Source organism: Microtus pennsylvanicus, chromosome 16 (genome assembly GCF_037038515.1).
Source record: "Microtus pennsylvanicus isolate mMicPen1 chromosome 16, mMicPen1.hap1, whole genome shotgun sequence".
Classification (NCBI taxonomy): Eukaryota; Metazoa; Chordata; class Mammalia; order Rodentia; family Cricetidae; genus Microtus; species Microtus pennsylvanicus.
In genome coordinates this window covers 33,633,714-33,659,127 of record NC_134594.1, presented here as the reverse complement: position 1 = coordinate 33,659,127, position 25,414 = coordinate 33,633,714, and the positions used below count along the sequence as shown (strand labels likewise).

The 25,414-nt window shown below is 41.9% G+C and overlaps 1 protein-coding gene and 1 non-coding gene across 8 annotated transcripts in view; one reads left to right on the top strand and one right to left on the bottom strand.

Annotated features, from left to right (window-relative positions):
* Positions 1-25,414, top strand: part of Plch1 (phospholipase C eta 1) — a 182,826-nt gene that overhangs the window by 105,682 nt on the left and 51,730 nt on the right. For all 7 annotated transcript variants that reach the window (XM_075950576.1, XM_075950582.1, XM_075950581.1 and 4 more), the window contains 5 exons: positions 713-859; positions 3,009-3,252; positions 9,653-9,782; positions 13,292-13,462; positions 24,276-24,369. In XM_075950576.1, the coding sequence (XP_075806691.1) occupies positions 713-859; positions 3,009-3,252; positions 9,653-9,782; positions 13,292-13,462; positions 24,276-24,369 (786 nt within the window). The remainder of the gene's footprint in view (positions 1-712; positions 860-3,008; positions 3,253-9,652; positions 9,783-13,291; positions 13,463-24,275; positions 24,370-25,414) is intronic.
* Positions 11,745-11,849, bottom strand: LOC142836680 (U6 spliceosomal RNA). The gene has a single exon (XR_012908146.1). It is a non-coding gene; the product is annotated as a U6 spliceosomal RNA (small nuclear RNA).

Sequence of the window (25,414 nt, the reverse complement as noted above, 5' to 3'; positions counted from 1 at the left end):
TTTCAAACACACAGAAATCTGCCAGGAATACACATGGAGTCATCATCCACCCCTCACAACTGGCTTTGGGTCAATCCTGTTTCTGTGGTCTCATTTTAGAGCACTTTTACAGGTGTTTTATACAGCTGGTTGAATAAAAACTCACGCGATTTCCTGTGTGAAAGCTTGCCTTAGAAATATAAATTCAGGTGTCAGTCCATCATCTGTCTTACACAGACAACAAAAGATAGCTACGTGCAACAGCAATACATTATTTATCTGGAAATAGGATTTATTGTTTTTAAAGAGCCAGGCTAGAGTGTTCATTTAACATGCACAGAAAATGGCAACAGCAACCATAATTCTTATCCAAGTCCAGTGTGATGGCTCATATGTGTAATCCCAGTGCTCAGGAGACTGAGGTAAGATGGTCGCTGTGAATTTAAGGCCACCATGAAGCTACATGGGGAATGCCAGGACAACCTAGCCTACAGTGTGTGACTCCTATCCCAAAAAAAACAAAAAAAAATTTGCTTTTGTCATAAGACTCGTTTACTGGTGTAAGCTTGAGGAATAGGTTCCTTAACAAGTCTGTCTTTAGGTTACCTCTGCCAAACATGTCGTCAGATCCTTGGGGTCTTGGAATGAATCAGAAGTTCTTTTGACCCGTAAGTGTTGCATGCAGGTATGCCTTTGCATTGTGTGCAGCTGAATGTGCTCTCATCTCTTGCAGTTGAAAGATGCATGAGTGTAATGCAGTCCGGGACACAGATGATCAAGCTGAAGCGTGGCTCCAAAGGCCTCGTTCGCCTCTTCTACCTGGATGAGCACCGGACCCGCCTCCGATGGCGCCCCTCTCGGAAGAGCGAGAAGGCAAAAAGTAAAACCAACCTTCGATTTCTTTGCTTTGATTGGCACATGGGTAATGCATAATAGTGCAGATAATGCAGGGACAATAACATGGGAGGTGCTGAGTAGGCTCTGTGGACACTTCGTTTCTGTGGATACGAAAATTGGGGTCAGCTGATCATAAAACAAGAAGTGACAATGATCTTTGGGGATTGGAAAACCATGAAGGCTTTCTTGTCCATAAATGTTATAAATGCTAATATTTCTCCTATGTTGGAGATTTGCCGTGTTTTATTTTAATTGGGATATCAAGTGTCATAGCTTGAGACTTTTTCCTGTGAAAGGTAAGGAATATTATCAATCCAGTGGACTTCAGAGTCTATTGCATACTCCTCCAAACAATCAACTAATCCATGACTTAGCCACAGTGTTTAAATGGTTACAGTTTATTTCTCCTATCTGTGCTCTCTATAATACCAGTATTACTCTAGAGAAACAAACTAGTAGACGGATAGCTACTTTGGTAAACATAGGCAGATGAGATTAATAAAAAGAAATGACTCGCTTTTCTGGAGGTTAAACAGCGATGTAACGTATGTGCCCACTGCCTGCTGGACAGCGACAGAAATCAGCAATACGGCTCAGCCTAAGTCTCTGGACCTGCAACCGGGGGAAGGGATGGTGTGAGTCTCAGTTTTAGGGTGAAGGCCTGAGCTCCCTGGGTACTGTAGATTCAAGTCCAATAGTCCAAGGGCCCGAATCCATGATATTTTCATATCAGGAGATGAATGTCTCAGTTCCAGGAGGGAGAAAATTCACTTTTATCTTCTCCCTTTTGTTCTATCTGGGCTCTTTGCTGATTGGATGCAGCCCACTCCTGTTGGGTGAGCATGACTTTCTTATTCAGGCCATTTATTCAAATACCAATTTCTTTCACACCAGCTCTCCTGGACATGCCCAGCAATGATGTTGTCCTTGGTATCTGGGCATCTCTTTATCGAGTGTGTTGGCACTAATTGTTATAATACCTTCTGGATTTAGCACCAAGTTCGTGTTGGATCTCTCTGCAGTCACTCTCATCGAATGTTAATACCTTTGGTCGAAAATCTCTTTGCCCTTAGCAAGTGTGGGCTGTTTCGTTTCTTATTCTGTTTCCTGGACTGGTCACTGCTATCCCTGGTGCTGATGTTGCAATCAAAGCATTAGTAACATGACTTCAACTACTCTGTACCACACACAAAAAAATTAATTATTTAAAAATTAATTTAATTAAAAATTTAATTAAAAATAGTTAGGGACTCCCTCTCTTTCTTCTTCCACCTTCTCTTAGTGGCTTAGATCTGTCAGGACTTTTCCTTTGGACATCAGATGATTTCTCTGTGTGTCATGCAGGGAATGAGTTGATACTGAAGTACAACCAGAACCCAGCCCATGAGGCAGAGGGAAGGGTACGGTAAACGGCAGTCAGTAGGACATGGAACATTTCTGATCATTCCCTTAAAATATACACACAGCATGTATAGTATGTAATAATTCTTCTCTGGTGCAGTCCTTAAGTGTCTGTCTGTTAACCTTCCCGAATTATGTGATTCTCTGCCTGTTGATCCTTAAGATCTAGCCTTTGTCTACCTCTCCAGCTTCATCTCCCTCTATTCTATCTCTTGAGCATTTCAGGCCAGCAGTCTTGCAATGGGCTGTGGTTTCTGCCTGCCTTTCCCTTCCTCCTTCCCACTTTTCCAAGCCACACCATCTCTATATTTCCCTCGTGAGTCACATCAAATTCTACTACTTCCTTTCTATGATCATCTTAAATATTTTGCAAAACAACTTTCAATTCCGTTTGAGCATATTTCCCTACGTAAATATGCAAACTACATTTGAACTATTTATTAGCTACCTTTTTTACTAGTCTTCTTGCCTTGATAGGCATCTCTGTTTCTTTCCTGTAAGTCTCAACACACTGTGAGTGATTGTCTTGGGATGACATTGTCAAGAATGCCCCTAAAAGGTAAATTATTTGAGGACAGTTTTGCACATTTTGTCTTAAAAAGTACTACTTATCGGCAATGGTTTTTTTATTCTTTAGAATGCTTCCAATAATTTTACATGTCTTGTTTCCTAGTCACTAAAGCTAAATGTCTTAACCTGCCATTTAACTGTGTGTCTTACTTCTCTTACAGTACTGATTGATTCCATCTACAAAGTCACGGAGGGCAGGCAGTCTGAAATCTTCCACAGACAGGCCGAGGGGAACTTCGATCCCAGCTGCTGCTTCACCATCTACCATGGCAACCACATGGAGTCCCTGGACCTCATTACCTCCAACCCAGAGGAGGCACGCACCTGGATCACAGGCCTCAAGTATCTGATGGCTGGCATCAGTGATGAGGACTCCCTTGCCAAGAGGCAGAGGACCCACGACCAATATCCTTTCTTAGAATGCCGTGTTTGCGTTGTATGCTTGTGTGTGCCCCTGTGTGTGTGTGTGTGTGTGTGTGTGTGTGTGTTTGTGTGTGTGTGTGTGTGTGTGTGCGGTATATGTACACAAAGTGAGAATTAAAGTGAACTTTGCTTTTTTCCATATTTGTGAGGTCTGAAGCATCTCTCTTTGCTGTCTGTTTTTCTGTCTCTTGAACTATCCTCTGTCCCTTGTGCGCTCATTCCCGGGGCATGAATAAGTAAAACCAAAGAGCTCAGAAACAGAATTCTGAAAATTGAATGTAGCTCCACAATCAGAGAGGGCCCCTATTAGACATGATTGCATTTTTTTTTTTTTTTAGTGAGATGTTCATGATCTGTAATTGGGGGAGTACTAATTTGGATTATAAGAAAATCCTGGCTTGTCATAATTTCAGTTGAATTTCGCAAATACTTTTTGGTGTTCTAATCATGTCATTCATACTGATTGCCTCTCAGCTGTTTTCTCCCTTTGAACTCACAGCATGGGCCCTGAGCAGTTCGCACTGTAGAGGGAGGAAGGGATTTCTTCTTACCCCACTTACCCTCTCGAAAGTGCTGAGAAATGAGAGTCCCCATCTGTTCCTTTTTTTTTTAAATTTAGAAATTACATTTTGTACATTTACTTTTTGAAAATTTCATACATGAATATGTGTGTTGATGAACTTGTTCATTCTTTCCATACCCCCTTACTCCCTTCCCAAACTTCATGCACTTTTTTTTTAAAATCCGCTGAGCCCCTTGGGTGATGCTACTGAGGACTCGCGTGCAGGGTTATCCACTGGTACATGGGCAGCTTCTTGGGCCACATCTGAAGAAATCTCACTCTCTCCCTTCCCACAGCCATCAGTCACCAGTGGCTCTTCAGTGTGGATAGGGACGTCATTTGTGCTTGCATTTCTGCTGGCTTGGTCTTGCACGGGACTCGTGATTCAGCCCTCGCCATTGTGAATGCATGTGTGCAATGGCCCTGCCACGCCTGGAAAACACTGTTTCATAAGCCATTTGCTAGCTCTTAAAATCTTCCCACTCCCTTTTCTGAAACGGGAGCAGAGGCTCCGGGGAAGAGGATGTGCCATAGGAGTCCCATTTAAAACTGAGTGCTCCACATTCTCCATATTTTGATCAGTCGCTGGACTCTGAATTTATAGCTGCCTAGTGCAAAAAGAATCTTCTCTGATGGGGATGAGAAATGCGCTCATCTATAAAGACATCTAGAAGAAAGTTCAATACCATGTCAACTTAGCAGAATAGTAGTACTTGGTTCTTCCATAGGGAAGTCACAGGTTCTCGGTCCATTTAACAGTACCAAGCATGAGTTTTGTCTTGTAGAATGGGCATTCAGTCCCATCAGAAACAGTTGATTATTCTCCAAACATTCATGCCATTATAGCTTCAATGAAACAGTCATGTCATTATAGCCTCAATGAATGTATCTTGCCACCCTTCTGATTCTTGGTGAAAACCCTTCTTGTGGTCCTTCCCTGCTGATGAGACACACAATGAATGCACTTGTTCCGAAGACACCTTTCTGCTAGGGTAGAGTTGATTGTGTCCTGTGGTCTTTCTGACCTCAGTTCCTCTGCCTGTACAGTGAGGGTATCTAGCTAGTCCAGGTTGGTGGTTCCCTGATTCATGCCTTTGATGGTCTTAAAAATATATATGCCCATGTTTCTGTGAGGGAGAATGCTGTCATTCTCTTTGCCACTGCTACCATTGTCACCACCACCATCATCACTATATGCAGGAGTGTGGAGAAACTTAAACTCATTAGCTGTATAGATTCATGCTTAGGAGGCTGTTGAAGTGGACGGGACCAGTTATCTCAGGAAGTGATTTTAACTGTGTGAAGCTGAGCTGGTGAGACACAAGGTTTTCCTCACAGCAAGCGGATGAGCGCAAGTGGGATTCCTGAATGAGTTTAGACACGTAGCTAACTATTTCTGCCTTGGTCTGTTGGTTTGACATTTGGTGAAACAGAGTAAATAAGAAAAACCCAAGCGAGCAACAATGTTGAACAGTGGCAACACCATTGTAGTCCAAGCATCAACAGCCACGCTGATGTGCTTTTGATAAAGACGTGCTTTCTCACAAATGAGGGCTCGAAGATGGGCATTTTCAGGGGGGGGGGTTAATTCAGTGTCTAGGATATCATCAGAGACCCATATCTGCTTCCCTAACATATGGGTGCGGTCCCTCAGCTGGCTGGCCACCTCTTGGTCAAAGGAGGTGTAGTATCTGCAGGGGGCAGGGGGCAGTGTCAAACACAGTCCTGCCCAGGGGGACAGAGTTTCATGTTGCAAATGAGACAGAGGAAAAAACCAGAAGGCCTTTCTAGAAGTCTCTCCAGAGATAACCTCTTGTCATTGATGAGAATTCCTATTGCAGGGCCATTACTGCTTGAAGCCGGCCATGATGCTTTGCTAATGCGAAGTATATAGTGATATTCGCCTTATTAGAAGCTAAGTCTGAGCACTGAAAAATAGTCAATTTATGTAAAAATCATAGTAATTTTTACTACATTTAATATACTATAGAATGACTATATTTTTCCAAAGCAAACAGACTTGAAGGATCTGTTGTTTCATCACCTTACATGTTCTGCGATGTTGGGCGGAAGAGAGCACATGAGTTTCCACGTTTACTTTGTGCTTGGCTTGTAAGTGATATGTTGGCTTAAAGTACATGAAAGAAAATCCAGCCGCACACAGAGAGGTTATGAAATTTGGAGACTATGTCATCAGAGACACTCAGGCAGGCACTCTGAGGATGGCTAGATGAGGTCCAAGATTCATCTCTTTCCCGTCAGTGCCTGACCACAATTAGAGCACGTGACCCTTGGATACATTAGTATAGCCGAGGTTCTGTATGAAACAAGGGAAACCAATGGTCACAGAGGAAGCGATCAGTTCTGGAAGCTGCGGTCTGCACCCAGTTAATTAGGATCCACTTGAACATCCCTGAGCCATTAGCCCATAGGTAAGGGTCATGACCCTTGACACACTGGTAAGAGGTGGGCAGGGACAGCGGGGTCCTCTGCTTGCTTTATCGGACGGTGGGGTTTTCCATTTTCTTTAAACTTAATGCATTTACCTTTACTGTCACTTGAAAGTGTTTGTCATCGAATTAGTCAGCGTGGTGGCTAAGACATTTCATATTCTGGACACAGGTGACCTGGGAAGGAAGCGCACCAGAGAACTGCACAGGGAAGCCATCCTGTAAGACACTTAGAGAGAGTTGATGTTTGTGCCAGTAAGGGAAGGAAAAGGGAAGAAGAAATTAATAGTAAGAAAAATAGTGAAAAGCAGGTTGAGGCAGGGGATACTATTCTTCAGAATTGACAAGGTCTTACATACTATGCTGGCATTAATTCTTTTCTATCTTTATTTCCTTGTGTGTATGAGTAGAAACACATGACTGTTTGTGTTCCTACTAAGGTGACTGTGGAGGTCAGAAAAAAAACCTGCCAGAGTTAGGGAGTTAGTTCTCTCCTACTCTGTAGGATGCAGGGATTGGACTGAGGTCATCCAAGGTTGACAACAAGGCCCTTCACCTGCTGAATCATCTCTCCTGCCACAGACTGACTTTCTCGATTGGATGTATGTTTAATCAGGGAGAAATGATACAGGACGCTCACGATTAGACTTCACTTAGACCTTAAATTTTCTTGGATAAATAATAAATACAATGAATCTCAGGTGGCCGAAAGAGAAAATCCATCCACCTAGGGCATGAATTATTTAGCTTGGCATTGTGGTTTGGGTAGATTCTACCCTTTTGTCTCGTGGTCTATGTCTGTAGGATGTCAGTGCCGATAATGCTGGCGCCTGCTCAGGGAGGGTGTAGCGGGGCAAAGGAATTGATGTAAGCACTGCCCACCACTGGGTAAGCACTTTGTTAACAGGCTGCTTGCGGCTGCAGTGGTGAAGCTGGCAAGTCTCTTCCTTCTTCCTTCGGAATGAACTCTGAAATCTCAGTGCCCCACCCCGTGCAAAGATGATGGTGGTGGTGTATAGCCTGAGCGTTAATTCTACCAGCCTGTTCTCTGCTTTCTCCACTCACCCCGTCCTGACACTCTGAAGGAAGTTGTTACTTGCAGACACCCCCTTACGTGTGCTGGAAATGAGAACTTTACTCTTTCAGTATTTGGGGGAGATGCAGCTTGTTGCCTGGGTTTAGCTAGGATTATGAGCTAAGAATGAGCTTCAATTTAAATGGTTGAAAAAAAAGTCAGAAGAATAATAACGTTTTTATCATTAGATATTTATTTAGAATAAATATCTAATGATAAAATATTTAATTAAGTTAGAATTTGAACTTCATTGTGCACAAGCAAAGTCTTACTGGCGACACAGCTGTGCACACTCCTGCTGCCTCCCATCAGGCTGCTGTTTCATGCGTGGAGAGGTCATAACTGAGATGAGTCGTCCACCGAGGGTTGATTGTCAGCCACTTCCCAGAAACTTTGCCCATTCTCACCCCAATGTGAAATAATACCACATTTTTTTTCCATCCTGCTATGGTTTTGTCATAGAAAACACAAAGCATAATAATAATACTTATTTCCCTTTTCCTCTGATTTTTCCTCTGTAGAATGACTTGCTCTTCTTAATGTTGTTGTTGTGGCAGGGGAAGACATTTTTGTCTTGTTCCCTGCTTGGTAAGGTGATATTATCCACTGGCCCTCTGCCGTTTCACTTCTGTTCTCTCACTTCTTGTTTGGTTTTCTTTTCTTTTAATGTATATTTATTTTATGTGTATGGTGTTTTTTTTCTGCATGTATGCCTGTTGCCTATAGAGGCTAGAAGAGGGCATCTTCTGGAGCTAGAGTTATGGTGGCCGAGAGCCTCCTTGTGGGTGTTGGGATTTGAACCTGGGTTGTTTAGGAGAGCAGCTAGTACTTTTAATTGCTGAGCCTTCTCTCTAGCCCAGTCATTTCTTGGTTTGTAAACTTATCCCTTTCTCTGCGTTTGATTCTCTGGATTCATTCTTTTTTTTTTTAAAGTTGCTTTCATTCTGTTCCTCTCCAATTTCCTTTAAGTTTTGAAGCTCAATTTAATATTCTATGCATGCATGCCATCCTTAAAATATGTTATATTAAAATGCTGTGCATTAATTGGGAATTTTTCATGCATATATTCAATCTGCTCACTTATTTGAGGATTCTGTAAGTTTCAATACACATGATATGAATCCTTTATCTTGAAACTGGGCTTCATAGTCTCACCACCGAGTCTTACACCTGAGCTTACTATGATTAGAAGTTTGCAGTTGGTAGGAGACCACTATCATACCGATAATAAAGGAGGAGTGTGGGCTAGAAACAGCCTAATGTGCACAGAATATGGATGCCAGGTCAGATTGTAAGAGTCATGGGATTAGGATGAGACTAAAGTCTCCTTCCTGTTCTCACCAAAGACTCTTTCCCGGCGATGCTGAGGGTCAGCCAGATGGCCTCATCTTTAAAATAGAAGAGTAAGAGACAGAAAAGAGAGTGGAGCTCTTGACTGGAAGAATGGCAAAAACAAAAGCCATACTAAGGGAGAGGGCACAGGAGAAGATAAAGGCCAGATTGGTTATATTTGAAATTTCATCCTAATGAGATCTTTGGACAGAGAGCTAGACCATTAACACGAGGCTATTCCTGCTGGGTGCTGTCTCTGCATCTCACAAATGAGGACCTCCAACCCTTGGTGCTTGAGCAAAATTATTGAGAAGGTGAAGTCAGTGAAGGTGTAAGTCACAAAACAATCCCATACCAGTTTGGAATTATGAGTAATAAAAGGGTTATTTATTTAAGGGGAAAACTTACAGATCACTGCCCTAGACAACAGCCCTCTGAGCGAACAGGAGCAGAATCTAGCAGCCAGAAGCAGGAGCCTGAAGCAAGAGAGCGCACCACTGCTTTTTAAAGCAATAGAGACCACACCCAAGTGGGCCGATATCTTAAAGGCTATTGGCTGAAGGAGCAGAATGTGCCCCCACAGCAAGTCAGGACATGGGAAAAAGGATAACGTGTGAATTCATATACTCGTGTTGTAGTGTTGTCTATGGAGGCTAAGGAAAGTGGACCCAGTGGCGTAGCTGTCCTTACGGAAAAAGCTTGATTTAATTTCGATTAGCAAGACTGTTTGTATTACACCTTTCAGCAGTCTGGCATGCCTCAGGTTTTGCAGGGGAGGGTGCCCCCCACGTGCACACCCCCCTTCTGTTATTGCTGTTTATCAAGGGCTCAGCAAAGCCTGTGCACCGCAGGGTCTCCCTCAAAGCATTTCTCCTGATTCTGTGTTGCTGATTGTGTCCCCGTGACGTTCGATGGGAGAGCAGTTCTGATTTCGATGAAAACTTTTCTTTGACCTTTCTGCACGTGGGTGAAGCAGACCTTTGAGGAGGCTGATAAGAATGGCGACGGCTTATTGAACATCGAAGAGATTCACCAGTTGATGCATAAACTAAATGTCAATCTGCCCCGGAGAAAAGTCAGACAAATGTTTCAGGTATGTGGTCCCCTTTGGTAAAAACACAGCAATGACTGCTATAATTAGCACATTAAAATCTTTTATGTCGTGAGACGCTGGTCTTACTTGCTCCACGCTGTTTTCGTTTTTCTTCGATAAAGAGATGTCTCATCAAAGGAAAAATGAGATGTCTCATCAAAGGAAAAATTCTTCTCAAACTTAAGAAGCATTGGGTTTCATCCCCCTGGAATACTTCTTTGCCGTTGCTGTTTCCAGAGAGCTATTGTTATAAACACTTTCCCTGGTACTTGAGCTGTGGCGTGAACTTGGTCAAGTGCTTCTGAAGGGTTGAGAATGTTTCATCTGCCTGCCTCAGGGCTGGGGGGCTGTGGTGAGGGTTACAGTGAAGACCAAGTAGCAGGGGAAGAACAAGGCTGTCAGCAGCCCCAAGAGTTGTCTCTTGTTTCAGAAAACCCACGAGGCTTAGAAGTGCTAAGGCATCAGAGTTCAAACCTCTCTTGGTGTGTGAGACAAGATGCATTTTCCTCTCAATCCTTGAGGGAGATCCTGGGCTGGAATTGATTCTGCAGCATCTAGCTGGGCTGTGCTTGGGAATGAGCAGTGTTGGGCAGAGACCAGACTGCACTGTTAGTAATGATCAGAAGTTAAGTTACAAAATGGTACTGCTTTGTAGATAAATCATATGCAGAATCCATGTTTTATAAAGACTTTTAGTTCTGTGTGATTAAGTCTATATCTTAGATGTATAATAAACATAGAAAGGTAAAATGTTCTGTGTTTGGAGCTTTTGCTCTTTGACCACTCGTTGCTCCTAGCAGGGCCATGCGTTCCAACAGCAAATGGAAGCCAGATGCTGGCTTCCTTCTCTGATTCCCTCAGGTGGTCCTGCTTAGGAGACACTCCTGTTTAGGGATGGTTTGGACTGTGGGTGTTTGGTTCCACTGCGCAGGAGGACAACATGAGCTTAAAAGGAAAAGAGGAAGGAGTGAAACACAGGAAAACTAGAAAATGTAAATTCATCAGACAAGTTTATTATTTATTAAATGGTTGCTTTTTTAAATCGGCAGATATGGCAGGTTGCATTATGGCATTTTCATGCGTACTTTGGTTGATTCTCTCCCCTCTCTGCCCCCATCACAGCTTGTACCCTTGTGGCCCCAAGTAGTTTCTTTTCTATGTCCTTATGATTTTGTAAACCCTGAGACGGGGTCATAATATGTGGCCAGGCTGGCTCAGAATTTAGAGCTCCTTCTGCCTCAGCCCCTTATTTTGGGATAGTAAGCCACTGTATATGTGGTGAGACAGGTTTAAATGAGAATTCAGAGTCTCTTTTTAGGCTCTTAGATTTTAAAATGTGTTAAGACAGAAAATGACCAGATACATTTGCCTGCTATATGTGAAATATGTCCACCTGGGTCCTGAGTCTATCAGGTGTCTGCAAAGAAAGGCTTATATTGGGAATGAAAGATTCAGGAGTTTCCAAATAGAATAAGTACTCTCATGTGAAATTCTTGAGTCCAAAAGTATTTTGGATTTAAGATTTTATTTTTTGGATTTTGGAATATTTTAGTATCTATAAGCCGAAATCTTAAATGTATCTGCTAAATAGGATTAAACACAAACACACACTTAAAGAACAGGGACTCACTATGCAGTTCTGGCTGACCGGGAACTCACCATGTAGATCAGACTGGCCCACAACTCACATAGAGTTGCCTGCCTCTGCCTCCTGAATGCTGGGATTAAGGTGCACATGCTCATGCCTGGCAGGAGTAAGTGTACCAATTTAAAACTATAACAGAAAAGTGAACGCTATACTCAATCTCTTAGATGCAAGGACTCTTCGTTTATCAAAAATCTACATGCATATTTAAAATGACAAGATAGGAGTAATCAGCTTCACAGAGAGACCGTGCAAGGCTTAACTATTTATGTGCGCACTTAATTAACCTAAAGTTAGCATTAAGCAAAAGTTTTCTTAAAAATTTGGAATGCTTTATGCTAATCTGCATGTTGTCGTTGCTCAGAGGCCGTGCTAATCTTCTGCATGGTTCCATTTTTAGCATATGTACCCCTGAAGCGAGCATGAGCACATAAGCAAACTTTTCATGACTGTTTCGCCTTTCAAGGCTGTATTTAAGTCTGTTTCACAGCCGAGTGTTCTTCCTCAAACCCAAGGCTTCCGAGCGCCACTCACTTCCTAACAGCTTTGGTTTCCTCACGATTGTGTTCACCGTGAATGAACGCCATCCCGTAAACGGTTTGGTGGCTCAGTTTGCTACTCTGGCAGTCTGATGACCCACTCAGCCCAGCTCAGGATCCGTGGTGAACAGTTCTTGTGCAATAATCTTTGGGGACAAATAAGGCAGACATCTACCTGCGTGAGATGTTCGGACTTTTCCTGGGAAGAAAAAGTCAGATAGTAACATGGCTCTGCCACCAGAGCCGTCATGGGTCATCGGAAAGGTTGTCTTAGGGAGGAATGACATTACAGTTCTGAAGCAAGCGAGAGACGAGTGTCTATGCTGTGCTTCGAAGCACTTGCCTCTCTCTTGTCCTTCATCCTTTGTGCTCAAGGTGCCTTTTTGATTGGTGTCTTCAAAGATCAGCTGTTGGCTTCCTTGCTTACTTTTAAAGATAGCATTAAAAAAACTATCATTGCCCTTTGGTTTTGCTTATAGTTTTCCTTGGCTTCATTCTTTTTAGATCTTTAGTTGAATAACTAGCTTTTATGTTTTATCTTGTCTTTGAGACAAGGTCTCTTTATGCAGTCCACACAGGCCTCCAACTAACCATCCATCTGCTTTATCCTCCGGGAGGTAGAAATTACAGGCAGTTCAGGTTTTGTTTCCAAATAACGTATTCTAACAAATTGAGCTTCAAGCTTTGCTTTAAAGGTTTAACTGTATCATCAACGTTTTACTGTTTGCTTGTTTGCTTGTAATTTATATTTCTGATGCTGGGATTTGATGTGTGTCTGTCATAAAAAAATTGAGCTTAATTAAAAAAAATTGTGCTTTGCCTGTGTGCATGGACGGTACCTTGTTTGTGCAGTACCGAAGAAAGCCAGAAGAGGGCACTGCATCTCCTGAAACCGGAGTTACAAATAGTTGTAGTCTGCCATGTAGGTGCTTAGAACTGAACCTGGGTCCTCTGCACGAACAGCCAGTGCTGTGCTCATAACCCCTGAGCCATCTCTCCAGCCTCAGTGTCATATAGATTTGAATTAGAGTTGTTCCATTTAAGTGTTTACTTTTCTATTTAGAAGCATTATTTTACTGTTCTGCTTTAAGATTTTTCTCTTAATTTATAGACATACTATGGTCAAAGAAATTGGTTTATGTAATGTTGATTACAATCTGTTGAAGCTTTCTTGATTGCCTAATATTTTTTTTATAATATTCCTTGTGTGCTTAAAAATGTATTTTCGTGATTTATGTGTTGGCCCTTTTATGGTAAATGTTCCTTTCTTGTTCTGAATTCCTCGCTGTTTCCAATTCTTACCGCCTTTTCTATATTTTGTCCAGGAAGCTGACACAGATGAGAATCAGGGAACCCTGACATTCGAAGAATTCTGCGTGTTTTACAAAATGATGTCTTTGAGGAGAGACCTGTATTTGCTGCTCTTGAGCTACAGCGACAAGAAGGAGCACCTGACAGTGGAGGAGCTGGCTCAGTTTCTGAAGGTGGAGCAAAAGGTACCATTGCGCTGCGGGATGGGGTGTGCACGCTGGTGCTTGAGAGTGGGCGTCTGCTGGTTAGTGGGTGTGGGTATATGCTACATGCAGGATTCACCAATGAATAGCACTGAGAAGTAGGCTATCAAGATCATACCAATGGGTCATTTGAAACACCTATGTAGTAGCTTTGAAGGACAGTGACAAGCTGAAACCCAGCATAGATGACTTTTTATTTTGTCTGTGTTGAATATAGATATGTGTATTTGCCTACAGCGAAATGAAAGTTAACTCATTTCATTTTGGACTCACTGGTAATATTTTCTTTATACTGTGAGGCATTAGTAACACTATAAATTTGAGCTTTTATTCATTTATGTCAGTATAAATTAGTATTAGTAAAATATAAATCGATCTTTAATTATAGTATAGTTGTGTTTTATTAACTATGACATAATTCTTAGATCACACTGTGAACACTAATAGTTCAGATAGGAAGTTGCATCTAATTATATACAAAGATTAGTAAATTAGGCCTTGCCTAGGGTAGGGATTCCTAAATCTACTGAAAGGAGAACATTAAATTTTAAATATAATATAGACCGATTTATGTTCAACAAGTTTAATTTTTTATATGGCTGTCTTAGAATTCTTTAAACTCCATTTCTTAGTACAGTGGAGAAATAAATGGGTTTTATGTATACATCTCAAACACAGGTGGACACTCAGACTTGTGACATTTCAGTTTAATCCATTGCCATGTGTGAACTCAAAGTCCATTTCTAAGACATCGTGCTAAGTTTCGGGAATGTGCAAAATGTACCCTTAGATTTCTCAAAATAAAAGAGCTCTTTCTTGATACTTTATAACTTTCAGAGTCTATGATAAAATTAAAGAATGCCAAGAAGTGAACCAACACGCTTTGTTTTTATTGTGTTGGGGCAGGGTTCTCGTGTGGCTGAGAAAAGTAGCGTATTTTTAAGGTTTTCCCTTCTTAAGCTTATAAAACTAATTATGAATTAAAAAATAATGCTGTCGTATTGCTTTCCTGAATCATTGCTTCCTTTAAAAGTATCTTTGCGGGGCTAGAGAGATGAGTCCGTGGTTACGAACACTGGCTGATTTTTCAGAGGCCCCGAGTTTGATTCCTAGCACCCATATTCGGTTCTCACACCACCTGTAACCACAGAGGTCAGAGGTGTCAGACCCACAGAGGCAGGTGGGTCTCTGTGAGTTCGAGGCCAGCCTGGTCTGCAAGAGCTAGTTTCAGGTCAGGTTCCAAAGCTACTGAGAAACCCTGTCTCAAAAAACCAAAACCAACCAACCAACCAACCAAAGGAAAATAAATAAATAAATACCCTACAGACTTGCCTGCCTGCAGATGGATCTTTGCAGGCTTTTTTTTTTTTTCAGTGACTTTAGCTTGTGTCAAGTTGATATAAAATTAGCCAGTACACTCAACATATGAAATACGTTGCCCTGGCAGGATCAATGTAAGAATGGAAATAGTTGTTTTTAGTTCATTTCTTCTATGAACTGTTCAGTAAATGGTCATGTTTCCTTAATTGCACAGATTTGGTCATTTCCATGGTGCCTATGTAGGATTACAAGTGAGCAGATACTCACACGTACTAGGTTTTACAGTTCCATAGAGAATAGAATTTTTTTTTTTACCCTTTGCACAAACTTGAGGATATTAAAAGCATTTTAAGAAGGAAAAAAAACCCAGAGATTTCTGTGATAAATTTTCATGACATAGAGAAGACTTAATAAGGAAACCATTATATGAAGAAATAAGAATACCTGTGTATGTTTTATATCAGGTCTTTTGACACATGGGCAGACATGCAGACATGGGGAAACGTGATTGGTGGAAAGACTGTGATGCCATGCCGTAGGAGCAGAGGAGAAGCTTGGCAAGACCCGTTTGTTCAGATTCCTCTGGTTATCTGCCTTTGGCTCCTTCCTTCTCTGGATGTATAGGGAGGGCATCTTCTGAATGTTAGTATTGCACCCTAACTCAGGGCAGGGGGATCCAGAAAGTTCTTCCTAGGAGTAAACACCTGCTTAAAGGGAAAAGAGCTGGGGGGAGTCAGAGACACCTTCCTGCAGGTACTGTTTCCTCACGTTCTGAGATGCTATGTGTTAGGGTAGCCAGTCCTGAATCATACCACTTATATACAACTAGAATTTCCCTCTAGGTTCTCCTTTGCCTCATCACTCCCACATTGGCCATGATATAATAAAATGATGATAATAGTGATGATGAGGATAACAATAACAACAGTAATTTGGTATGTGATCCTTGTCCCCTGATCTTGATCCGGAGCCATTAAAACCCTTGGAACTTCCTGAGTGATTGGATCTCTTTGTTACTTCCAGCGAGCCAGTCCCCTTCAGATCTGAATTTATTGGACCTCTGAATAGTTGCAACCATGTGATGAGAGGCTGTGAGCATAGGGAAGGGAGAGGGAGCTGGGAATTAAATCGGTAACTTTGGTCAGTGATATCGTCAGTCTGTACCGTAGTACTTCTATCATAGACCCTCCATAAATAAAATGCCCTGGGGCACAAGGCTTAGTGAACACACTCAGGTGCTGTGAAGGGAGTATGTCTGGAGAGACCATAGGTCTCTACAGCCACTCCACTTCTGTGCAGTTCTTTTGTTTGTATATTTCTGAGCTGTCATTTATTATATATAGATAACTGGAGGGACAGCACTGGCCCTCTGTGAGCCACTCTTTTGAATGACCGGACCTGAAGGAGAGTCAGGGGAACAGCTTAAAGCCAGCTCCTTGATGATGTTAAACAGGTTTCTCTGAGCCCTCCTAATTGGCAGGCAATTTTCTCAAGCCTTTTTTTTTTAATTATTACTTAAAAAAAAATCCAAATTTCCACTCCCTCCCCTCCTTCCAGTCCACTCCCTCCATATACTCTCCCCCTCCCCCTCCAACCCTAAGGGAGTGCCATGCACCCCGCCCTGTGGAAAGTCCAAGGCCCTCCCTACTATACATAGGTTGAGCAAGGATTATATCCAAAGAGAATAGGATCCCATGAAGCCAGTATATGCAAGCAGAGACACATCCCAGTGTCACTATCAGTGGCCCCTCAGTCTGCCCCAGCTGTCAACCCCCTTCAGAGGGGCTCGTTCACTCCCAGTCCAGTTGGCGTTGGTGAGCTCCCATTAGCTCAAGCAAACTGTCTCAGTGGATGACCCCCTCATGCTCTTGACCTCCTTGCTCATACTCTCCCTCCTTCCACTCTTCAACTGAATCTTGGGAGCTCAGTCCAGTGCTCTGATGTGGGTCATTGCCTCTGTTCCCATCTGTTGTTGGATGAAGGTTCTATGGTGATATTTAAGATAATCATCAGTCTGACTACAGGGTAAGGTCAGTTCAGACACCCTCTCCTCTATTGCTTAGGGTCTTAGCTGGGGCCATCCCTGTGGGTTCTTGGGCATTTTTCTTGAGCCAGGTTTCTTGCTAACTCCATAATGGCTCCCTCAATCAAGATATCTCTTTCCTTGCCCTCATATCTGTCCTTTTTCCATCTCGACTATCCCATTCCCTCAAGTTTTCCTCAACCCCCCCTTTCCCCTTCCTTCTCCCCCTCCTGCTCCCAAATTTTTGTCTCTCAGCCTTATTTTTAATAAGGTGCTTTTTATAAAAAATCATGTTGTTTTCTTAGCCAGGATTCCCATGCTCAGCCCTGTAGCTCATCAGCCTGTTACCTGCACCCAGACTCTAGTCGATGCCTAAGCATCTTGGTTGGCTTTCTGCAAGAATTCAGTCGTTTGGTTTGTCCAGATTGAAAGTACTACCCTTTTTCTCCTGGTAGTACTTTATCTACTCATCCTCGTTCTTCCTGATTTTCAACCTTGCCTCCTTTTTCATGCGAAGGGCAACTGGTACCCACTCTTCCCACCTCACAATGTCAAGTGTAAGCTTGGTCTTGAATGTGACTGAGATATTCAGAAGTGCAGTCATGTGAAGAATTAAAATTAAAATGCATAAATCTAGTGACTCTAACTTCATCTAGGCTGGTGGAATCACTCCAGCCCATTTGAATGTGAGTAGTGCATATCCCTTGCTGATGGGCATGCATTTCTTCCTCTTCTCAGGTTATGCTGAAATTCTGCCAGTGAATGTTCTGGTTTGGGGGAAATGGAAGCCAGTGTTATGTGAAGTCTTCTCTGGTAGATCTGTACCTACTTTAATTTCAAAATTAGCTTGAAGCTATTGACATTTGGGTAGGGCTTGAAACAATGTCTGTCTGTCTATTATCTATCCATCTGTTTATCTATCTATCTATCTATCTATCATCTATCTAATCCAATCTATCTATATTACTGTACCTCAAGAGACAGAAACCTCAAAGGAACATTTTAATGTATAGATATTTTAAGGTTTGATATTTCAAGTACTACATAACTGAATCACAAGGTAGGGAAATATCTGTGACACAGAAAAAAAAATACTGAGTTTCCTTCATTGGAAAAAGCTTTTTGGGTCATTGCACCTAGAAATACTCTTCCCTTACTAGTAATAAAGAAATCTAAAATTAAGCCAAAAGATTATTATTTTAACCCATTGATTTAGTGAACATTAACGACCATGGTATCTACTTTAGCCTGTAATTGGTCTAATTATTCAGTACAGCAGTTTTGCAAGTCTGAAACTGTTCAGAATTTATCAATAAACTTTAATCCATTTTACCTTTAGTCATTTTTCCTAAAGAAGTAGCTATAGAAAAAAGAACATAAAATAGCTATAAAAAAACATATACAGAAAATGTTCGAAAGTTGTGAGGAAGGACACAGGAAAGCCATAGGAAGGAGGAAGGACATGGGAAGAAGGCCATAGGAAGGAGGAAGGACATAGGAAGGTCATAGGAAGGAGAAGACATGGGAAGAAGGTCATAGGAAGGAGGAAGGACATAGGAAGGTCATAGGAAGGAGAAGACACAGGAAGAAGGCCATAGGAAGGAGGAAGAACATGGGAAGAAGGCCATAGGAAGGAGATTCAGACGGCCATACTTCTCATAAAAGGGAAGCATGGCATTTTCTGACACAAGAGGAGGTAGGGACAGGCTCTCCCTCAGAGACTTCAGGGGAGCTAATCCTGCTGATACCTTGGTTCCGAACTTCTACCTTTCATGACCATGGCAGAATAAGTTTCTGTTGTTTAAAGTCACCAGCTTGTTGTATAGTAGCCTTAGAGATCTAACATAACAACCCAAAGTGTGTGTATGGCGGGGGATCCTAAGATATTAACTTCTATCAGAAATCAAATACAGTAGCATGACCCAAGAATCTCATAGTGAAGCCAGGAATCAGCTTTGCTCATGATCTTCTGTCCCAACTTATTATTGACTTGGATTTAAATGTGCTTTAAATAATTTTCAAGATCCTCGGCGTCATTTTCTCCCTCACCCTTATTTTATCATCCCATCCTCCTCCCCAGTAAATTCTCCCTTCTGTTTTCCCTTTTCCCCATTCACCTGTGTTCTACTGTTCCCCTTTAGAGAGTGGAACACTCTTTTCCCTCCTTCCCCAGTGATCGTTTTCTACTTCGCTAGCTTGTACAGTTACCCCATCTTAAACCCTCAAACCTTAAGACTGCCAAGGCCAACCATGTCTTTGAGGAAATTCTGTACTATCACAAACAAGGAAATAAATAGAAACAAGAAGCTTGGTGGAAGTAGAATAGAGGCCATACAGGTAGAAGGAAACATAAGGAAATGGTTGTTAATGTCATCAGATTAAGAAAATTACAGCCGTGAACTGAGAACGAGACACAAGGAGAAAAGATTCAGAAGGGGAAAAGAGGTCAGAGAAGCTTAAAGAGTAGAGAGGTAACCACAACAGAAGGTTTATAAAATGGAGGAAACAGAGCAGACAGAACCGAAAATAGAAAACGGTAAGTAGATGGGAGGGAATTATCAAGCAATAAAAAGAGATGAATCTCTAGAGAAGCCAGTTGAGGGCCATGACACTATGGAAGATGAGCCACTCAGCTACAGCTCAAACTCATTGTAAAACTAACGTGAGAATAGAGAAGGCTGAAGCTAACTGAGTTAAGCTGAGGCAGGATGTGTAAGCAGGCTTGGCATGAGCACCACCTCAGGACTTCCCCAAAGCTACTTGGAAGTGGAGAAACCAGGAGTGACGATTCCAGCCGAGAGCATTCTGCTGCACTAAACTGTCAAAAAAAAAAAAGTGTGTGTGGAAGAAAAATCACCGAGTCTACACAAAACACCTGCAAAATGCAGACATTTGACCTCCGTCAAGCTCGGCTGTGATTATCACACAGTGAAGATGAGGCAGAAGCTCATCAAAGCTCTGAATCAGACAAGCGTAGGAGAAGAGGCGGGCGAATTTAAGAAGGGACAATGAAATTCAGAGGGCATTTCTTGCCTTTCTGCTATGCGAAAACAATATACCAAGGAGCCATTAAAATCATGGGAATTATTTGTGGTAGACTTATTAAGACTCAATCGGTAGAGATTGCAGTAATCGATAATGCCAAAAAACTTTGGGAATGCATAGCCTGTTCCCACATAGCGTATTCTCTAGTGTTCGGTGCTTGCATGGCTGGAATAATTTAAACAACAGATTATTTAGTAAGCATTATGTGGGTGCACAGTGGGATGACCAGCAAAATTGGAAAGCTTTGTTGACTCAAAAAAGCTTATAGTATATGAAGCTTGCATAATGTTTAACATAATATGTCAACAGGTAAGTGTATAAAATGAAAAAACAATGTAAACACAAAGAGGAGTGTGGGGGTCCACGCCAAAAGAAATATAAGTATTAGCTTTGTTGCCTGTGGATTCTGGATAGATAAAAGGGAGTTGTATTTAGTCTTAAACACTGCGATTTTGACTTTCTCAATAATGGGTTGAGTTATTTGAATAAAAATAAGTTCAGCAATATTAAAATTTGCAAATTTTGTCTCAGAGTTGTGTTTGATGTGCTAGGGACTCGTGACCTTGAGAAATGTAATCATTCAGTCCATTGACTCTGTCTTGAGATTTCACTTACTGGGAAGATAAGCAGGGTTGGAACGTGGATCACTTTTACAGATTCATTGCTGGTTTCTCCAACTCATCTGTATTGTGTGTATTTACCTATAATGTGAGGGCTTTTTCTCTTCTAAATGATTTTAAAATAGAGTAGTTAACAGAGCAGAATAGAGTCCAGTTTTAAATCATGCAAGAAGCCAGATTCTAGTAACTGACTTAAAATTGTAACACCTTCAAAAATTCATAAATTTCAGCTACATCCTTCAAATATTTTAGTAGAAATGAAGAAAAAACATCAAGGGATTAGATCTATAAGAAAGCAAAATGTTTAGACTTAAAGCCCAGGAAGTCCAAATTTGTATCTTGGTCCCTGCTTCTTACAGTTTGGGGACTTTGGTGACACTGCTTAGCTATTCTCTGCATGGGTTTTCTTCTCAGTAAACCGAGATAGAAAACACTAAGTTTGGATGACAATTGTACAGGCTGGAGAGATGGCTTAGAGATGAAGAATACATATGACTTTAGCACAACCAGAGTTCTGTTTCTAGTCCTCACTTCGGGTGGCTCATCGCTATCTGTAACTTCAGCTGCAGAGGATCTGACTCCCTCTTTCAGCCCCTGCAGGCTTCCAGGTCCCTGCATGGGTCCAGGGGCAGGCCTGAACTGGAGCAGTGAGGGAGGAAGAAAGGAGACACGTAGACACAGACACAGACATGGACACAGACACGAAGAACTAGCTGGAGATGGTGGACTGGACTTTCCGATGGAGAGCCCCAGCCCTTGGAAGCTCAGTGTGTTTATTATATACATTTGAACAAGGAGGTGGAGTTATTATTTATTGCTGAACAAGGAGGCAAAGTTACTAATACAGATCATCAAGAAGGAAGTGTCTCAGAGGCAACCCACCAACTGGGAGAAGATCTTCACCAACCCCGCAACTGACAAAGGTCTGATCTCCAAAATATATAAAGAACTCAGGAAACTAGACCGTAAAAGGCTAATCAACCCAATTATAAAATGGGGCATTGAGCTGAACAGAGAATTCTCAACAGAAGAACTTCAAATGGCCAAAAGACACTTAAGGTCATGCTCAACTTCCTTAGCGATCAGGGAAATGCAAATCAAGACAACTTTAAGATACCATCTTACACCTGTCAGAATGGCTAAAATCAAAAATACCAATGATAGCCTTTGTTGGAGAGGTTGTGGAGAAAGGGGTACACTCATCCATTGCTGGTGGGAATGCAAACTTGTGCAACCACTTTGGAAGGCAGTATGGCGGTTTCTCAGGAAATTCGGGATCAGCTTACCCCTGGACCCAGCAATACCACTCTTGGGAATATACCCAAGAGAGGCCTTATCATACAACAAAAGTATATGCTCTACAATGTTCATAGCAGCATTGTTTGTAATAGCCAGAACCTGGAAACAACCTAGATGCCCTTCAATGGAAGAATGGATGAAGAAAGTATGGAATTTATACATATTAGAGTACTACTCAGCAATAAAAAACAAGGACTTCATGAATTTTGCATACAAATGGATGGAAATAGAAAACACTATCCTGAGTGAGGTAAGCCAGACCCAAAAAGAGGAACATGGGATGTACTCACTCATATTTGGTTTCTAGCCATAAACCAAGGACATTGAGCTTATAATTAGTGATCCTAGAGAAGCTAAATAAGGAGAACCCAAAGAAAAACATATAGGCATCCTCCTGAATATTAACCTTCAGCAAGCGATGAAAGGAGACAGAGACAGAGACCTAAATTGGAGCACAGGACTGAAATCTCAAGGTCCAAATCAGGAGCAGAAAGAGAGAGAGCACGAGCATGGAACTCAGGACCGCGAGGGGTGCACCCACACATTGAGACAATGGGGATGTTCTATTGGGAACTCACCAAGGCCAGCTGGCCTGGGTCTGGAAAAGCCTGGGATAAAACCGGACTCTCTGAACATAGCAGACAATGAGGACTACTGAGAACTCAAGAACAATGGCAATGGGTTTCTGATCCTACTGCACGCACTGGCTTTGTGGGAGCCTAGGCAGTTTGGATGCTCAACTTACTAGACCTGGATGGAGGTGGGGGTTCCTTGGATTTCCCACAGGACAGGGAACCCTGATTGCTTTTCGGGCTGGGGGGGAGACTTAATTGGGGGAGGGGGAGGGAAATGGGAGGCGGTGGCGGGAAAGAGACAGAAATCTTTAATAAATAAATAAATTAAAAAAAAAAAAGAAGGAAGTGTCTATGGTGTAAAGCTAGATCAAGGAGATAGTTTTAGCTAATCTTAATAGGAGCAGTTTCTGTCATCTTAAGGTTACAAATATCTAGGAAGAGAAAGTGGACATCTTCACACACACTGTCAACACCAGCACTCAGACCCCAGAGGAAGGCTTTGCCGTTTCTTTGAGCCCAGCCAAGGAAAGCACTGGAATTTTCCTAGGGTCTTTGGAGTCCTTGACATATCCATGCCTCATCAACAGCACACATTGACTCAGGACTCCACACACTCAAGGCGTCTGTGGCAGACACCTGTGCACAATGTACACATTTAAAAATAAAATAGGTTGGGGCTGGAGAGATGGCTCAGAGGTTAAGAGCATTGCCTGCTCTTCCAAAGGTCCTGAGTTCAATTCCCAGCAACCACATGGTGGCTCACAACCATCTGTAATGGGGTCTGGTACCCACTTCTGGCCTGCAGGCATACACACAGACAGAATATTGTATACATAATAAATAAATAAATATTTAAAAAAATAAAATAGGTTGTAATAACTATTTTGCATGATATCGATATGCAAATGTAAAAGGCATCGTAAAGAGAGGCTTAGAAATGGAAAATATCATACCATTGAAATGCCGCTTCTTACATGAGAAGACCATGGGGCAGGATGGGAGCAGATTCACTCTTTAACTTCGGCTCTCATTAGCAGAGTTTAAACAGGCAGTCCTTATGGCACATGGTAATCGGTCGAAAGTTATTTGTAGAAATCTCTTAGTTTTGTGAAGCCTTTACTAATATTTTCATTAATTTGGTGAACTTATTTTCAAGTATGACTTAAAAAAAATCTACTTCTGCCTTGTGTCTTGAGGTGATAATGAGTTCTCCGCTTATCTACCATCACCTCTACCGTAGAATGATGGGTGGTTTGTTGTTTGGGCTTTGCTTTAGATCTCGTGGGTTCCTGGTGGTTTACCTGAGGCCTCTGCATTGCAGAACAAATGCCTTCATATGCAAATAATTACAAAGTGAACCAAATTTATCAGTGTGGTTCCTTTTCCTCCCTTCCTCCCTTCCTCCCTTCCTCCCTTCCAACCTTCCTCCCTTCCTCCCTTCCTCCCTTCCTCCCTTCCTCCCTTCCTTCCTTCCTTCCTTTTTTGGTTTTTTGAGACAGGGTTTCTCTGTGTAATCCTAGCTATCCTGGAACTCACTCTGTAGACCAGGCTGGCCTCGAACTCACAAAGATCAGCCAGTCTCTGCCTCCCAACTGCTGGAATTAAAGATGTGCACCCCCATGCCTGGCCGTGGTGTGGTTCTTTTTATATTATGAGAAATTATTGTTTAGGTTACATGTGCTAAGTCTTGCTTATAGTAGACAAGCTCACTGCTTTCTGGATCCCTGGAGCTCCTTGGAGACATTGCAGTTCTGTGTACTTAACCATATTTCCTGGTGGTGTGGTCATGATTATGGGCTTTACACAAAGGATGCATGCCAAACGAGGGGTCCTAGTCAGCCCATCTTGCTGCAGTGTAGGGGGACACAGCTCATGAAGTTGCCTGTGCTTTCTCTCTGTTCTGCTTTCCTTAGATGAGTAACGTGACAGTGGACTATTGTCTTGACATCATAAAGAAGTTTGAAGTTTCTGAAGAAAACAAGGTGAAAAATGTCCTCGGTATTGAAGGTAACCAGAAGTCTTAATTGCATTTCTCTGTGTCTCCCATCCACTACATTAAATTTTACTACAGTTTCTAGGAAGCAAAATTGGGAAATATTCATGGGCTTTTAGGTGATTAAGATAAAGCCCGAAAGCATACATTTTTGTGCAAAGCCAAATCTATGGTTTTGGTTTCTCCTTACTTTTGCAGTACTCCTTAAGCTACCATTGTGTGTGATGAATGCCAAGAAATATTTGGATCTTGCTCAAATGGATAATCTTTCCTTTTAGAAATCGGCATGTCCTGATGATTGCAGGAAGAGAAATTTGGCCCCCAAACAAAGAATCTACAAAAGTTGTGATTTGAAAATAGACTTTTTAAAAACAAAATGTTAAAAATCTATTTGTTTTTCCCAATTGGTAACATTTTGGAGACTGTTACACATGGAAGCCTTGTCACCAGCGCTACCTCAGTTTACAGGTAGAGAAAGGAAGACCAACAGAAATGACGTCATTTACTCACAATGTGCACTCAGAATCTAGCTCCGAGGACTTATACATAAATAATATGGTATAAATATAGTCACAGTGTGCATAAGCTGCATGCCTTTAACATATGCAGAGAAATAAATGATAGGCTGTGCGATTTCCCAAGTAGAAGAGATAATTTTAACTGGAGAGTACTGGGAATCTCTAAGATGCCCCTAAGGACAGGCAGAGTCACAATTGATAGCTGAATTCCAGTATTCCCCAGCTACCAGTATCAGTGTAGACACATTGTGTGTGCATGCGTGTGTGGTGTGAAGAGACTGGTGTTCACTAGATTCTTCATGTTGAACTTCCATGACTTGATGAAGAATCTTTATGCTGCAAACTTATTTCCAGGGGCGGAAGAGAATTAAAATGAGGGGGAATTATTTCAAATTTTCTATCATTAAAACTATTTTAGAACAGAAGACAAACTAAATTGGGCCTCTTAAGACTGTACTAAGATATGAACATTTTTTCCTGCGGCTTCCCCCAAAGATGGCAATTAGATATGGTGTCTGGTTTTAAACATAAAAGTTGCCAT